At 44.9% G+C, this 17,432-nt stretch overlaps 1 protein-coding gene across 1 annotated transcript; it reads right to left on the bottom strand.

The window, feature by feature from the left end:
- Nucleotides 1-3,311: 3,311 nt before the first annotated feature.
- LOC124694668 lies at nt 3,312-4,609 on the bottom strand. Its single transcript, XM_047227627.1, has 2 exons — nt 4,178-4,609; nt 3,312-3,818 (listed from the first exon to the last, which is right to left on the bottom strand). The coding sequence occupies exons 1-2, from the start codon at nt 4,607-4,609 to the stop codon at nt 3,672-3,674; spliced, it is 579 nt and encodes a 192-aa protein (XP_047083583.1). The 3' UTR covers nt 3,312-3,671.
- Between the last annotated feature and the right edge of the window lie 12,823 nt (nt 4,610-17,432).

Consider the following 17,432-nt stretch of genomic DNA (forward strand, 5'->3'; position numbering starts at 1 on the left):
AAGAGTTCGATGAGTCTGTGTCATTATTAAACTCGAATGATGCAACACAATGATCGGTGAATGGGCCTCTGTACATCATCCGGAGCACGGTGTTCGCCCTCTCTTGTCTCCACAAATCACTTTCAGGAAATGACTGGTTCCTGAGACGTGGGATCTCGGAAACACGTTGGAAAAACGCCAAGAGCTAGTTTGGCAGGCCGGATGGACCTTGGCTCGTATCGGTCCAACAAATTTTGGTCCGTTTGGATGCCTGCAGCCCACTACGTTCTTGCATGAACCGGGTTTTAAAGCACCCCCGGGACAGGCCCTGGAGAAACGCCCGGAATGACAGTTTCTCCGGGGCCAGGCCCGTTGCGGCCAGAAGCCTGCACGCGTGGAGAAGGGAGGCGAAAACGCCGCGTCCCTTCGGGAACACGCGCCATAATTAGACTCACCGCTCCCTCTCCTTCCTCTCACTCGCGACTTCCCCCAAACTGTCACATCACCCGGCAGTTCCCCTCCCGCCGACCATTCCACCGCACCGTCGCACGGAGGAGCACCGGTATCGAAGGAGGAGACATCAGCGAGCAGCACTGCGACATCGGCCGCAACCTGCTCCGCAGTCTTCATCGGCATCTCGAGCTCGTCCTCAGCTGGAACAATGGCGGTAACGACATCTCCTTCTCACCTCCGTATTCGTTCTGCCAGAACATGCCATTCTCGGTCATTTGCGACGACATGCACATTAGATCTGCTAGGGTTTCCATTAGGATAGCGTTCAGATTGATGTTTGCAAGGTGTTCGTCCCCATTTCTTGCATGTTTTTGTCCAGTTCTTGCTTTTCACGGTCTCGATTTGCTTAGATCTGTTACTCCAATAACTGATTGCGGTAGATCCTTCCTAGATCGAACTGTGGATTGCTGAAACTGTCAGATCTTACTGTGCATGCAAAGAGGGGAAGAGTTTTTTGTGCTGGGGTTAAGCATGTTCAGATTGTTGTGCGGAATGAGTCACGCTAGTTTGTTCTAGATTGTGTTGTTTTTGACTGAACTAGGCCAATGATTGTAACCGGGTATCACAGTGTGGGGAGATGATTGATCAGAACCTATGGCATGACTGAACATCACCATGCCATTGGTTCTGATCACACATCTCCTCCATATGTGCCCATTGTATGATGCATATGCTACCTTGCTTTGCATGTTTGTACTTCTTCAGTTGTGCAATGACCAATGATTTAACTATGGCACAACGAAAGGCAAGGTGCTGCCCCCAAACTTAGTCGGGTGTGCCATATTTCTTGCACACTAGACTTAGTTTGCGGACAGTCCCTTTGCCTGCCATGTGGTCCAATTTATGAGGCCTCATTTTGTTTGTCTACTGTATTGGCCAATGATTCAACAATGGCACACTGGAAGTCAAGGTGCTGCCCTCAAACTTAGTCGTGTGTGTGTGATTACTTGCACACTAGATTTAGTTTGAGGGCAGTCCCTTGAGCTGCCGTGTGATCCAATGTATGAGGCATCACATGTTTTCAATGTTCGGTTTCATCTATATACTTGTGAGCAGGCACATCTCTAATTGGCATGTGTTCTTGTGGCAGTCTGAGAAGCTCAAGCTTGGGTCACCTGAGACCCCCGAGGAGGGACCGTCGAAGAAGCGAAGGGCGGCTAACGTCGACCACTTCCAGCCGGACGTAGGTACCGACCAACTCCTGCACATCGTCTTCAGGCCCACCTTCAGCCGGGTACGGATCCCTTAAGATTTTGTCAGGTGGTTCAGAAAAATTCCTTCGAACATCATCGCCACCAACAACACTGGCTGCAACTAGAGGATGATTACGGTGAGAGAAGGCGATGACGCATACATCGACCAGGGGTGGGCAGCCTTCGCCGTCGCTCATCAGCTGTAGATAGGCCATTTCCTCATTTTCAAGAAGGTGTCCACCTTCGAATACAGTGTGGTCATCTTCGACCACACCTACACTGAGGTGATGACCAGGTGTCGTTACCATGGTGACCCCACCAGGTGTGTCGTCTTCCAAAGTCATGTCTGAAACTTACCTGGTTCTGCCTCGCTGCTACGATGTCTGTGTCTATTTGTTGTTCATATCATCTGTTGAACTATGATCGTCTATGGTGTGTCATGAACTATGATCGTCCTGTGTTGTGAACTATGACCGTGGTTGAACTATGATCAATGCTAAGTTTGCCTAAACTGTAATTGTGTTCTTGCTTGTGATGTTGATCGGCTGGTAACCTCACTACCGAAGGTAAGAGGTAAGCATAAGCAGATTCTGGGTTGCAACCAAATAACAGGGGCGTCGTTCTGTGCTTCTACAAGGCTTGAAAACCGACCTATCAAATGGGTAGAGCCCAAATCTCCAAGGGGCCGAAAAAACTCTGTGCAGGCCACCAAACAACGTGACTTTTATGACCCATGGCCCATCTGCGACGCGCGGGGGACAGTGGCGGAGCCAGCATATCAACTATGACCCATGGCCCATCTGCGACGCGCGGGGGTGGCGGAGCCAGCATATCAACTATGTGTAGTCAGCTTGAAACTATGTAGTCAAATACACATATTTATATAATTCTTAATTAATTTTTGCAATTTTCAGCTTATATTGCCAAAAAACTGTGTAGTCAATTGACTACACAGCTAAGGCGTGGCTCCGCCACTTGCAGGGGACTCATTTTCGCTTGCTTCTTGGAATAACAGCTGCTAGCTCTAATTGATAGTTATTTTCATCAAGATCCCTAGGTCGAACATGTATTATCCGTAGGCTGGTTGTGAGACATCTGCTCAAACCAGGAATTCCCAGAAACAAGATCCTTTTCCCAGCTACTAGTTGGCTTTTCCTTGACAGCTAAGGCGTGGCTCCGCCACTTGCAGGGGACTCATTTTCGCTGCACCAGTAGTGGTAGGAATCTGATGCAGACTAGCAAACGCGCTCCAAGTTTCCTCGTGGTCATGGACTCATGGTCGTGCGCGCACTGCCACCGCTGCTGCTCCTGAAATGGTGGCGATGCGGCGGCGGCTTGTACAGAAAAGCACCGCGTTGGGCTCGCACAGAGACACTCCGTCGATCCACAGCTGCGAGTCACCGTCAGTGTTACTTTCTGCAAAGGCCCCTGCCTGAAACTGTCGGTTATTTCTTCAGAACTTGCTAAACCTCGACACTCCTTTCAGTCCTTCTAGCATGGAACATCTCTGTTTGGTTGTTTGGTTTAAGGATCGAACTGATTTGCAGTTTATCGGCTATCCTAAACAGCATATAGCATGTAGAAATATAATTACAAACAATCTTCAGAGACGACTGGACAGAGACGAGGCAAGGAGCGAAGATTGTAATTTTGTCTGACAAAGACGAGACTGATAACTCTCAAGGAACACAGTTATTACTCTACTTCACTGATTAATTCCACAGACCACAGGGCGAACGCTTGCAATCTTATACTAGTAGGAAGTTTGATCTATACATCTCTGCGACAAAGAGGGTCACTTATGAGTTCTGATCGTGTCGAGTTCTGAAGAATTAGCAGCATCTATCCTGCACTTATTGGTCGGTAGCTGCTACCCGCACGGAACTGCAAAAGATCATTAGGATCTACAGAATCTACGAAAGCACAACAAAGGAATTTGCGTGTCACAGGAACTGCACCCAGGACTCCAGGAGCTAATAGCTGACCCTAGAGTTCGTCTTCAGACTTATTCATCTTCTCCTTCCGTAGCGTCTCGATGACCTGCTCCAATGGTGGGTCTCCAGGTCGCCGGAAAACTTGGTCCCCGATCTTGAACTCGTAGGCCTCTGGCTGCCCCAAGATGAACTCCTTGAACTACACACGAGAACGGAAATGATCATCCTAAAGAGTGAGTGACAAGAAGAAGAAAGAAACCGCAGCGAGGATGCATGTATGCTGCATTGTAGCTCCTCTGAATTTCAGACCTCGAGGAGCACAAGGAACCTTAAAAAACGACTGTGCTGCTACGGAATTGTTCAAAATTATTACGTATTGAGTTGAGTAATAAATTATATTCCGTAGTACAATCAGAAGACATTTATTTTGTATCTGATTAATATACTATATATTTTTGAAGAGGATCTGATTAATAATTTACTCATGATCTGTGGAAACTGTGTAGTGTCAGGTGAAAAATAAGCGTGGCTGCGTAACAGAGAATGAAGAGCTACTACCTCGCGTAAGTCTCGGCCTCTTTCCATGGTGAACATGAGCGTCCCGAAATCGACGGCCACGAACTTGGCGGCCACCGATCCGGTCCGCAGCACTTTGGTCCACCGCGTGGCGATCCCCATGACGTCCTCCTGGGACCGGCGGACGCCGAGCCGGAGCTTGACGAAGCCGAGCGAGGGCCCGGCCTGGCCGCCACGGAGCAGCTCGGCCCGGAGCGCGGCGGGATCCATCCGCGACAGGTCCGGCGGCGGATTAGGCCGGTCAGGGAGTTTCGCGGGGGCGCCCCAGTGCCGCCAGTCCTCGTCCTCCTCGTCGTCCACCACGTCGCGGAGGTCGTCCGGGATCGCGTGCCGCTTCGCCCCTGCCGCCGACGAGATGGGACCGGCCAGGACGACGAGGAAGAGCAAGACTAGTGCGCGCGGTGGCCACGCCATTCTCGCCGCCGGCCCGCGTGAGGACACCTGCCTGTGACTGTGATGTGATGCGGTTTCAGCCAGTCTCGCGACGACCGGCGTGGCTAACCAACCGAACCATGATAGTACTCGCGACACGTATCGTACGGTACTTTTTTTGCATGTAGAATTACTTTTTTCCATTCCCCTGCCCACCGGCGGCGCGTCAAGGTGGTACGTAGGAACCCTCGGTTTGATGAAGTTGTGTTCTATGAAGAGTAGTTTTTGAACTTGTGATGCAACGATCTAATTTATTACTAGAACTATGTTTATGTTGCTGATTATATGCTATATATTAGCTTTGTTTAAAATGTTATTTCATCGAACACTTTATATGCAGTGCTGATCGCTTTGGTAAGCTCTACTAGAACTATGTTTATGTTAGAACTATGTTTATGTTGCTGATTATGTGTTACATATTAGCTTTGTTAAAAATGATATTTCGTTGAACACCTTATATGCAATGTTGATCGCTTTGTATGCTCACTACAAAGCCAACGTGGTAATGCGGGAAAGGCTTATAACCAAATGCGACCCCCGATAACGTAAAACAAAAAAAAGGGCACAATCAAACGACGAGGCCTAGGCTGCTGCTACAACGCTTGGAACGACTTGTTGGCAATCAATCTAATTGTAGGACACGACTTTTAGATCGCATGACCTCCCACAGTTTCTACGATGCCAAGTTCCCTAGATGCAGGGAAAATCTACGAGCAACAAAACCCGCCCTTGGTGTTTTAGAGCATCTCCAGTCGCGTCCCCCAAAGCAATTTGGGGCGCGCCGGGCCAAAAAACCGTTCCAGCCGCGTTCCTCAAAGCCCATTTTTGTCCGGCGCGCCCCGATACGGTGTCCGGCGACCCGAGCCCGTCCCCGTCCCACAGGGGACGCTCCGGGGACGCCGGACACAACGATAAACGAGGCGGGGAGTGGCGGGGCCGACCCGTCAGCGGCACAATAAATTTTAACCTAACCGTCGCCTACCTCGCGACGGAAGTTATTGGCGCGCAGCGACGGTGCAGTTGCCGCGGAGGCGCAGCGACGCGTCCCGTCGCGCCTAGCTCTGCGTGCCGGCGTTAATGAGCGCCACCGCTCCTCCGCCTCCCTCCGGCCTATAAAAGGGGCGCCTCTCATCGTCCCTCTCACACACAAACCCTAGCGCCTCTCTCCCAAACCCTAGCCGCCACCATCTCAACAAGACTCGACGCTATGTCGGGTAGAGGCGGAGGCCGACCTCACGGCCGTGGTCGTGGTCGTGGTCGTGGCCGCGGCATAGCTGAACGCTCGCCGTCGCCTCCCACGCCGTCGTCTTCATCGTCGGAGATGGACGTGGAGCCGGACGTGCTGTTCGAGTTCGTCCTCGTCCTCAAGGGCGACCCGCGCGGCATCCAGAGGCTGCCGGACTCCTTCGCCGAGTACGTCGGCGACGTACGCCCGCGCACGATGCATCTGCGGGAGGCTTCGTGCGACTACTACCGGTGGATCGTCGACGCGATCTACGACGCGCGCGGCAAGATGTACCTCAACATCGGCTGGGAGAAGTTCGCGCGCCACCACAGCCTCGAAGCCGGCTTCATGCTCATGTTCTCCTACTTCGGCAACAGGGACATGATCGTCAAGGTCTTCGACGAGAGGCGCTGCCGCCGGGACTACCACGGTGACAGCACCGACGAGGAGGACGACTGAGTGTTGTTTCTTCGCAGCGAATACGTGCACGGAGGTTTCTGATACGTCTCCAACGTACCTATAATTTCTGATGTTCCATGCTTGTTTTATGACAATACTTACATGTTTTGCTTGCACTTTATAATGTTTTTATGCATTTTCCGGAACTAACCTATTAACAAGATGCCACAGTGCCGGTTCTGTTTTACTGCTGTTTTTGGTTCCAGAAAGGCTGTTCGGGCAATATTCTCGGAATTCGACGAAACGAAGACCAAACATCATAATTCACCGAGACGGACCGGGACACCGAAGGGGAGTCAGAGGGGAGGCCTAGGGCCCCCACACCATAGGGCCGCGCGGGCCAGCCCCTGGCCGCGCCGGCCTATGGAGAGGGCACCCTGTTGCCCCTCCTGCGCCGCCTCTTCGCCTATATAAACCCTTTCAACCTAAAAACGCGAGACCTTTTGACGAAACTCCAGAAAGACTCCAGGGGCGCCGCCACCATCGCGAAACTCCAATTCGGGGGACAGAAGTCTCTGTTCCGGCACCCTGCCGGGACGGGGAAGTGCCCCCGGAAGCCATCTCCATCGACGCCATCGCCTCCATCATGCTCCGTGAGTAGTTCCCCCATGGACTACGGGTTCTAGCTGTAGCTAGTTGGTATCATCTCTCCCATGTACTTCAATACAATGATCTCATGAGCTGCCTTACATGATTGAGATTCATCCGATGTAATCGGTGTTGTGTTTGTTGGGATCCGATGGATTGTTACGTTATGATTGTCTATCTACAAAGTTTATGAAGTTATTGTTGCTGCAATCTTGTTGTGTTTAATGCTTGTCACTAGGGCCCGAGTGGCATGATCTTAGATTTAAGCTCTATACTTATTGCTTAGATTGTATCTACAAGTTGTATGCACATGTCTATGTCCGGAACCAAAGGCCCCAAAGTGACAGAAATTGGGACAACTGGAGGGAAAGGCTTAGATATGAGGATCACATGTTTTCACGGAGTGTTAATTCTTTGCTCCGGTGCTCTATTAAAAGGACTACCTTAATTTCCAGTAGATTCCCTAGAGGCCCGGCTGCCACCGGCTGGTAGGACAAAAGATGTTGTACAAGTTTCTCATTGCGAGCACGTATGACTATATATGGGAAACATGCCTACATTATTAATAGACTTGATGTTCTGTCTTAATGCTATTTCAATCCTATCAATTGCCCAACTGTAATTTGTTCACCCAACACTTGTTATTGGAGAGTTGCCACTAGTGTAGATAGCTCGGGAACCCCGGTCCATCTCTTATCATCATATACTCGTTCTACATGACATTGGAAGTAGTATCAACTATTTTCCGGTGCCATTGCTCTCATATTACTGCTTACTGCTGCTGTGTTACTTGTTACTACTTGCTCTCATATTACTGCTGCTTTCACATCACCCACTGTTACTAGTGCTTTTCCGAGTGCAGCTGAATTGACAACTCAGTTGTTAAGGCTTATAAGTATTCTTTACCTCCCCTTGTGTCGAATCAATAAATTTGGGTTTTACTTCCCTCGAAGACTATTGCGATCCCCTATACTTGTGGGTTATCAAGACTATTTTATGGCGCCGTTGCCGGGGAGGCATAGCTCTACTCATAAGTTCACACGGGGAGTACACTCTACCTCTCTCTCTGTTTTATTTTATTTTGTTTTGCTTAGTTTACTTTTGTCTAGTTTATTTGTGCTTAGTTTATTTCTGTCTAGTATTATTTTGCCTAGTTTAATTTTGTTTTTGTTTTGTTTTACTTTCCTCATATACCCAAAAATTCATAAAAATTTGAAAAACCGAAAAATTAAAAACTGTTGCTATGGGAGAACCTACAACCTACTTGGAGCTTATAGAATATTATAATAATTATAGAGAATCAAGAGCGGGAAAAGTGATGAGTGCTGTGATAGAAAAATTGAATACAATTGCTAAAATCTTGCTTAAACGCCATGATATAAACTGTTGCTCTCAACAGGACACTAAACATCTTAAATTTCAATGCGGCTTTAGTGAGGAATTTTTAATTAAGAACTATAATCGGAATAGCTATATTCATTTTGGGTTTGAAGAGGTGATGGCGTGTATTTCACACGTTCGTTGGGCAACCCCAAGAGGAAGGTATGATGCGCACAGCAGCAAGTTTTCCCTCAGAAAGAAACCAAGGTTTACCGAACCAGGAGGAGCCAAGAAGCACGTTGAAGGTTGATGGCGGCGGGATGTAGTGCGGCGCAACACCGGGGATTCCGGCGCCAATCGTGGAACCTGCACAACACAACCAAAGTACTTTGCCCCAACGAAACGGTGAGGTTGTCAATCTCACCGGCTTGCTGTAACAAAGGATTAACCGTATTGTGTGGAAGATGATTGTTTGCGAGAAAACGGTAGAACAAGTATTGCGGTAGATTGTATTTCGAGTAAAGAGAATTGGACCGGGGTCCACAGTTCACTAGAGGTGTCTCTCCCATAAGACGAACGACATGTTGGGTGAACAAATTACGGTTGGGCAATTGACAAATAAAGAGAGCATGACAATGCACATACATATCATGATGAGTATAGTGAGATTTAATTGGGCATTACGACAAAGTACATAGACCGCCATCCAAGCTGCATCTATGCCTAAAAAGTCCACCTTCGGGTTATCATCCGAACCCCTCCGAGTATTAAGTTGCAAGCAACGAGACAATTGCATTAAGTATGGTGCGTAATGTAATCAACAACTACATCCTTAGACATAGCATCAATGTTTTATCCCTAGTGGCAACAGCACAACACAACCTTAGAACTTTATGTCACTGTCCCAGGTGTCAATGCAGGCATGAACCCACTATCGAGCATAAGTACTCCCTCTTGGAGTTACAAGCATCTACTTGGCCAGAGCATCTACTAGTAACGGAGAGCATGCAAGATCATAAACAACACATAAGCATAACTTTGATAATCAACATAACAAGTATTCTCTATTCATCGGATCCCAACAAACGCAACATATAGAATTACGAGATAGATGATCTTGATCATGATAGGCAGCTCACAAGATCCGACAATGATAGCACAATGGGGAGAAGACAACCATCTAGCTACTGCTATGGACCCATAGTCCAGGGGTAGACTACTCACACATCACACCGGAGGCGACCATGGCGGCGTAGAGTCCTCCGGGAGATGATTCCCCTCTCCGGCGGGGTGCCGGAGGTGATCTCTGGATCCCCGAGATGGGATCGGCGTTGGCGGCGTCTGCGGAAGGTTTTCCGTATCGTGGTTCTCGGTGCTGGGGGTTTCGTCACGGAGGCTTTAAGTAGGCGAAAGGGCAAGTCGAGAGGGGGCACGGGGGCCCCGGATGACAGGGCGGCGCGGCCAAGGGGGGCCGCGCCGCCCTAGGGTTTGGCTCCCCTGTGGCCCCACTTCGTTTCGTCTTCGGACTTCGGAAGCTTCGTGGAAAAATAGGCCCCCGGGCGTTGATTTCGTCCAATTCCGAGAATATTTCCTTACTAGGATTTACTGAAACCAAAAACAGCAGAAAACGACAAGCGGCACTTCGGCATCTTGTTAATAGGTTAGTTCCGAGAAAATGCACGAATATGACATAAAGTGTGCATAAAACATGTAGATAACATCAATAATGTGGCATGGAACATAAGAAATTATCGATACGTCGGAGACGTATCAGCATCCCCAAGCTTAGTTACTGCTCGTCCCGGCGGGTAAAACGATAACACGGATAATTTACGGAGTGACATGCCATCATAATCTTGATCATACTATTTGTAAAGCATATGTAGTGAATGCAGCGATCAAAACAATATGTATGACATGAGTAAACAAGTGAATCATAAAGCAAAGACTTTTCATGAATAGCACTTCAAGACAAGCATCAATAAGTCTTGCATAAGAGTTAACTCATAAAGCAATAATTCAAAGTAAAGGTATTGAAGCAACACAAAAGAAGATTAAATTTCAGCGGTTGCTTTCAACTTGTAACATGTATATCTCATGGATATTGTCAACATAGAGTAATATAATAAGTGCAATAAGCAAGTATGTAGGAATCAATGCAGAGTTCACACAAGTGTTTGCTTCTTGAGGTGGAGAGAAATAGGTGAACTGACTCAACATTGAAAGTAAAAGAATGGTCCTCATAGAGGAAAAGCATCGATTGCTATATTTGTGCTAGAGCTTTGATTTTGAAAACATGAAACAATTTTGTCAACGGTAGTAATAAAGCATATGCATCATGTAAATTATATCTTATAAGTTGCAAGCCTCATGCATAGTGTACCAATAGTGCCCGCACCTTGTCCTAATTAGCTTGGACTACCCGGATTATCACCGCAATACATATGCTTTAACCAAGTTTCACAAAGGGGTACCTCTATGCCGCCTGTACAAAGGTCTAAGGAGAAAGCTCGCATTTGGATTTCTCGCTTTTGATTATTCTCAACTTAGACATCCATACCGGGACAACATAGACAACGAGATAATGGACTCCTCTTTTAATGCTTTAAGCATTTGACAACAATTAATTCTTTTCTCATTAGAGATTTGAGGATGTTTGTCCAAAACTGAAACTTCCACCATGGATCATGGCTTTAGTTAGCGGCCCAATGTTCTTCTCTCACAATATGCATGCTCAAACCATTCAACTCGGTGTAGATCGCCCTTACTTCGGACAAGACGAACATGCATAGCAACTCACATGAAATTCAACAATGAGTTGATGGCGTTCCCCGATAAACATGGTTATCGCACAACAAGCAACTTAATAAGAGATAAAGTGCATAATTACATATTCAATACCACAATAGTTTTTAAGCTATTTGTCCCATGAGCTATATATTGCAAAGGTGAATGATGGAATTTTAAAGGTAGCACTCAAGCAATTTACTTTGGAATGGCGGGAAAATACCATGTAGTATAGGTAGGTATGGTGGACACGAATGGCATAGTGGTTGGCTCAAGTATTTTGGATGCATGAGAAGTATTCCCTCTCGATACAAGGTTTAGGCTAGCAAGGCTTATTTGAAACAAACACAAGGATGAACCGGTGCAGCAAAACTCACATAAAAGATATATTGAAAACATTATAAGACTCTACACCGTCTTCCTTGTTGTTCAAACTCAATACTAGAAATTATCTAGACTTTAGAGAAACCAAATATGCAAACCAAATTTTAGCATGCTCTATGTATTTCTTCATTAATGGGTGCAAAGCATATGATGCAAGAGCTTAAACATGAGCACAACAATTGTCAAGTATCACATTACCCAAGACATTTATAGCAATTACTACATGTATCATTTTCCAATTCCAACCATATAACAATTTAACGAAGAAGAAACTTCGCCATGAATACTATGAGTAGAAACCAAGGACATACTTGTCCATATGCTACAGCGGAGCGTGTATCTCTCCCATAAAGTGAATGCTAGGATCCATTTTGTTCAAACAAAACAAAAACAAAAACAAACCGACGCTCCAAGAAAAAGCACATAAGATGTGATGGAATAAAAATATAGTTTCGGGGAGGAACCTGATAATGTTGTCGATGAAGAAGGGGATGCCTTGGGCATCCCCAAGCTTAGACGCTTGAGTCTTCTTGATATATGCAGGGGTGAACCACCGGGTGCATCCCCAAGCTTAGAGCTTTCACTCTCCTTGATCATGTTGCATCATACTCCTCTCTTGATCCTTGAAAACTTCCTCCACACCAAACTCGAAACAACTCATTAGAGGGTTAGTGCACAATATAAATTGACATATTCAGAGGTGACACAATCATTCTTAACACTTCTGGACATTGCATAATGCTACTGGACATTAGTGGATCAAAGAAATTCATCCAACATAGCGAAAGAGGCAATGCGAAATAAAAGGCAGAATCTGTCAAAACAGAACAGTTCGTATTGACGAATTTTAAAATGGCACCAGACTTGCTCAAATGAAAATGCTCAAATTGAATAAAAGTTGCATACTTATCTGAGGATCATGCACGTAAATTGGCATAATTTTCTGAGTTACCTACAGGGAGGTTTTGCCCAGATTCGTGACAGCAAAGAAATCTGGAACTGTGCAGTAATCCAAATCTAGTACTTACTTTTCTATCAACGGCTTAACTTGGCACAACAAAACACAAAACTAAGATAAGGAGAGGTTGCTACAGTAGTAAAAAACTTCCAAGACACAAAATAAAAACAAAGTACTGTAGGTAAAAACATGGGTTGTCTCCCATAAGCGCTTTTCTTTAACGCCTTTCAGCTAGGCGCAGAAAGTGTGTATCAAGTATTATCGAAGGGTGGTGCATTCTCAGCGGGGTGCGGATTTTTCTCAACTATGCATACTATCTTTTCTATGTGAGTTTCAGAGGCCCCCTTTTCATTAGTCTTGGGTTTGCTACTCTCATCAAACAAATCTTCAGGAACAATCCAATCAAAATTCTTTTCTAGTGCCTCACACATTCCCAAGAGCTTGCAAGGTATTGATGTTTTAATATCCCCCTCATAATTAACTTCATTAGTGTACTTTTGTCTATCCTTTTCCATCTTCTCAAGGGTACTAGCAAAGTTGGTATAAGAGCCTAGCATATTATATTTAGTGAAGACTTTTCTAGCTTCTCTCGCTATTCCTCCAAATTCTTTAAGAAGGGTTTCTAATACAAAATCTTTCTTTTCTCCTTCTTCCATATTACTGAGTGTAAGAAACATATGTTGAATCACAGGATTAAGATTAACAAATCTAGCTTCTAACGCGTGTACTAAAGAAGCAACAACAATTTCATAAGTGGGGGCAAGTTCTACCAAGTGTCTATCTTCAAAATCTTCGACCGTACTAATATGAGTGAAAAAATCTTCTATATTGTCTTTCCCAAGGATAGACCCTCGGCCTACCGGTACATCTTTAAGAACAAACTTAGGAGGAAACATGATAAAATAAGTAAGGTAAATGCAAGTAACTAATTTTTTTGTGTTTTTGATATAGCAAACAAGATAGTAAATAAAGTAAAACTAGCAACTAATTTTTTTGTATTTTGATTTAGTGCAGCAAACAAAGTAGTAAATAAAACTAAGCAAGACAAAAACAAAGTAAAGAGATTGAGAAGTGGAGACTCCCCTTGCAGCGTGTCTTGATCTCCCCGGCAACGGCGCCAGAAAAAGAGCTGTTGCCGTGGGAGTTGGCAATTTCCGTGGTGTAGCTTTTCTTCAGATCCCCGGCAACGGCGCCAGAAAAAGAGCTTGATGGCGTGTATTTCACACGTTCGTTGGGCAACCCCAAGAGGAAGGTATGATGCGCACAACAGCAAGTTTTCCCTCAGAAAGAAACCAAGGTTTATCGAACCAGGAGGAGCCAAGAAGCACGTTGAAGGTTGATGGCGGCGGGATGTAGTGCGGCGCAACACCAGGGATTCCGGCGCCAATCGTGGAACCTGCACAACACAACCAAAGTACTTTGCCCCAACGAAACAGTGAGGTTGTCAATCTCACCGGCTTGCTGTAACAAAGGATTAACCGTATTGTGTGGAAGATGATTGTTTGCAGAAAACGATGAGAACAAGTATTGCGATAGATTGTATTTCGAGTAAAGAGAATTGGACCGGGGTCCACGAGTTCACTAGAGGTGTCTCTCCCATAAGACGAACGAGCATGTTGGGTGAACAAATTACGGTTGGGCAATTGACAAATAAAGAGAGCATGACAATGCACATACATATCATGATGAGTATAGTGAGATTTAATTGGGCATTACGACAAAGTACATAGACCGCCATCCAACCGCATCTATGCCTAAAAAGTCCACCTTCGAGGTTATCATCCGAACCCCTCCAGTATTAAGTTGCAAGCAACGGACAATTGCATTAAGTATGGTGCGTAATGTAATCAACAACTACATCCTTAGACATAGCATCAATGTTTTATCCCTAGTGGCAACGAGCACAACACAACCTTAGAACTTTACATCACTCGTCCCAGGTGTCAATGCGGGCATGAACCCACTATCGAGCATAAGTACTCCCTCTTGGAGTTACAAGCATCTACTTGGCCGGAGCATCTACTAGTAACGGAGAGCATGCAAGATCATAAACAACACATAAGCATAACTTTGATAATCAACATAACAAGTATTCTCTATTCATCGGATCCCAACAAACGCAACATATAGAATTACAGATAGATGATCTTGATCATGATAGGCAGCTCACAAGATCCGACAATGGTAGCACAATGGGGAGAAGACAACCATCTAGCTACTGCTATGGACCCATAGTCCGGGGGTAGACTACTCACACATGACACCGGAGGCGACCATGGCGGCGTAGAGTCCTCCGGGAGATGATTCCCCTCTCCGGCGGGTGCCGGAGGCGATCTCCTGGATCCCCTGAGATGGGATCGGCGTTGGCGGCGTCTCTGGAAGGTTTTCCGTATCGTGGTTCTCGGTACTGGGGGTTTCGTCACGGAGGCTTTAAGTAGGCGAAAGGGCAAGTCGAGAGGGGGCACAGGGGCCCCAGATGACAGGGCGGCGCGGCCAAGGGGGGGGCCGCGCCGCCCTAGGGTTTGGCTCCCCGTGGCCCCACTTCGTTTCGTCTTCGGACTTCGGAAGCTTCGTGGAAAAATAGGCCCCGGGCGTTGATTTCGTCCAATTCCGAGAATATTTCCTTACTAGGATTTCTGAAACCAAAAACAGCAGAAAACAGACAATCGGCACTTCGGCATCTTGTTAATAGGTTAGTTCCAGAAAATGCACGAATATGACATAAAGTGTGCATAAAACATGTAGATAACATCAATAATGTGGCATGGAACATAAGAAATTATCAATACGTCGGAGACGTATCAAGAGGTAGAACAATTTGTCATATTTATGGGAGCCTCTGAGATAGAATCCTTCATGGTTAAAAATTATGAAACTTGTGTTCTTTGTAAGGACCTTAAAGATTATGTCTCTTCTATCCTTAATTTTTGCAATGAAAGTTACAACGATAATCCTTATATCATTGATTATAAAGAGAGACTCATTAATGCACAAGAATGCACTCACAATTTGCGGGGACCTGTGGAAGAAGAAATTGATGAACCTGAAAGCTCATTGGATGAAAAAGAGGAGGAAATTGATGAACCCGAAAGCTCATTGGATGAAAAAGAAGAGGAGAGTGATGAACAAAAGGAGGAAGAATGGATTAGCTACCCATGCCAACCTTCTAATGAGAGTAACTCTTTATCTCTTACACTATTTGATTGTCCTCCATGCTTACCGAAAGAGGTTGAATGTTATGTTCCTGTGGATTCTCTTGAAATATTCCCTATGAGTAAAAATTGTGAGAATAATTATGCTACTGTTATTTATGATAATCCATGCTACTTTGATAAATCTTATGATAATGCTTTGTTTGTGCCTGATGTTGAAATGCATGGTACTAAAGAATTTTGCGTAGCAAATGTTTATGATAAAACTCTTGATGATGGTCCTATGTTACTTGATAATATTAATTGTACTACTAATGAAAATGAGATTGGAGAGGTCTTGATATTATATATGAGTCCCATATCTCTTGAGATTGATCAACCATCTTGTTATATTATTGATAAAAGTGTGTTTGAAAGTTTTAATCGCACTATTTTTGAGCTTGATAAAAATTATTTGCTTGTGAATCATGAAAAGTATGCTGCATGTGATAGTTATATTGTTGAGTTTATCCATGAAGCTACTGAAAATTATTATGAGAGAGGAAAATATGGTTGTAGAAATTTGCATGGTACTAAAACACCTCTCTATATGCTTAAAATTTTGAAGTTACTCTTGTTTTATCTTCTTATGCTTGTCACTTTGTTCTTCATGAATTCATTTGTGTACAAGATTCCTTTTCAAAGGAAGCATGTTAGGCTTAAATTTGTTTTGAATTTGCCTCTTGATGCTCTTTTTTGCTTCAACTCTTATTTCTTGCGAGTGCATCATCAAAATTGCTGAGCCCATCTTAATGGCTATAAAGAAAGCACTTCTTGGGAGATAACCCATGTGTTTATTTTGCTACTGTTTTGTTGTGTTTTGGAAGTTTTTACTACTGTAGCAACCTCTCCTTATCTTTATTTTATTGCAATGTTGTGCCAAGTGAAGCCTCTAATCGAAGGTTGATACTAGATTTGGATTTCTGCGCAGAAACAGATTTCTATCTGTCACGAATCTGGGCTGTTTTCTCTGTAGGTAACTCAGAAAAATATGCCATTTTACGTGCGTGTTCCTCAGATATGTACGCAACTTTCATTAGTTTTGAGTTTTCTGATTTGAGCAACGGAAGTACCTGTTTAAAATTCGTCTTTACTGGCTGTTCTGTTTTGGCAGATTCTGTCTCTGTTTTTGCATTGTCTCTTGTGGACTTTAAGCAAGGCTTTCTAGACGTGGAGAGCTGTAGCTAATGTTTTATTGAGTTCTTGCAATGTGTCACTACAGGACCAAGGTGGATTCAAGTTTTTTGAGTACTAACCCCTCTAATGAAGTTTATGAGAAGTTTGGTGTGAAGGAAGTTTTCAAGGGTCAAGAGAGGAGGATGATATATGATCAAGAAGAGTGAAAAAGTCTAAGCTTGGGGATGCCCCCGTGGTTCATCCCTGCATATTTCAAGAAGACTCAAACGTCTAAACTTGGGGATGCCCAAGGCATCCCCTTCTTCATCAACTTATCAGGTTTCTTCTATTGAAACTATATTTTTATTCGGTCACATCATATGTGCTTTACTTGGAGCGTCTGTTTGTTTTTATTTTTGTTTATGTTTGAATAGATTTGGATCCTAGCAATCCTTGTGTGGGAGAGAGACACGCTCCGCTTTTTCATATGAACACTTGTGTCCTTCTCTCTTACTTTTAGTGTTCAATGGTAAAAGTTGGAAGCTATTGCATTTATTGATATTTGGTTGGAAACAGAAAATGCCTCATAATGTCTTGAATAATTTGATACTTGGCAATTGTTTTGAGCTCTCAAGTAGATCATGATTAAGCTCTTGCATCTTGTAGTTTAAACCTATTAGTGGAGAACTACCGTAGAGCTTGTTGAAATTGGTTTGCGTGATTGGTCTCTCTAAGGTCTAGATATTTTCTGGTAAAAGTGTTTGAGCAACAAGGAAG

This window comes from Lolium rigidum, chromosome 3 (genome assembly GCF_022539505.1).
Source record: "Lolium rigidum isolate FL_2022 chromosome 3, APGP_CSIRO_Lrig_0.1, whole genome shotgun sequence".
In the NCBI taxonomy this organism is placed as follows: domain Eukaryota; kingdom Viridiplantae; phylum Streptophyta; class Magnoliopsida; order Poales; family Poaceae; genus Lolium; species Lolium rigidum.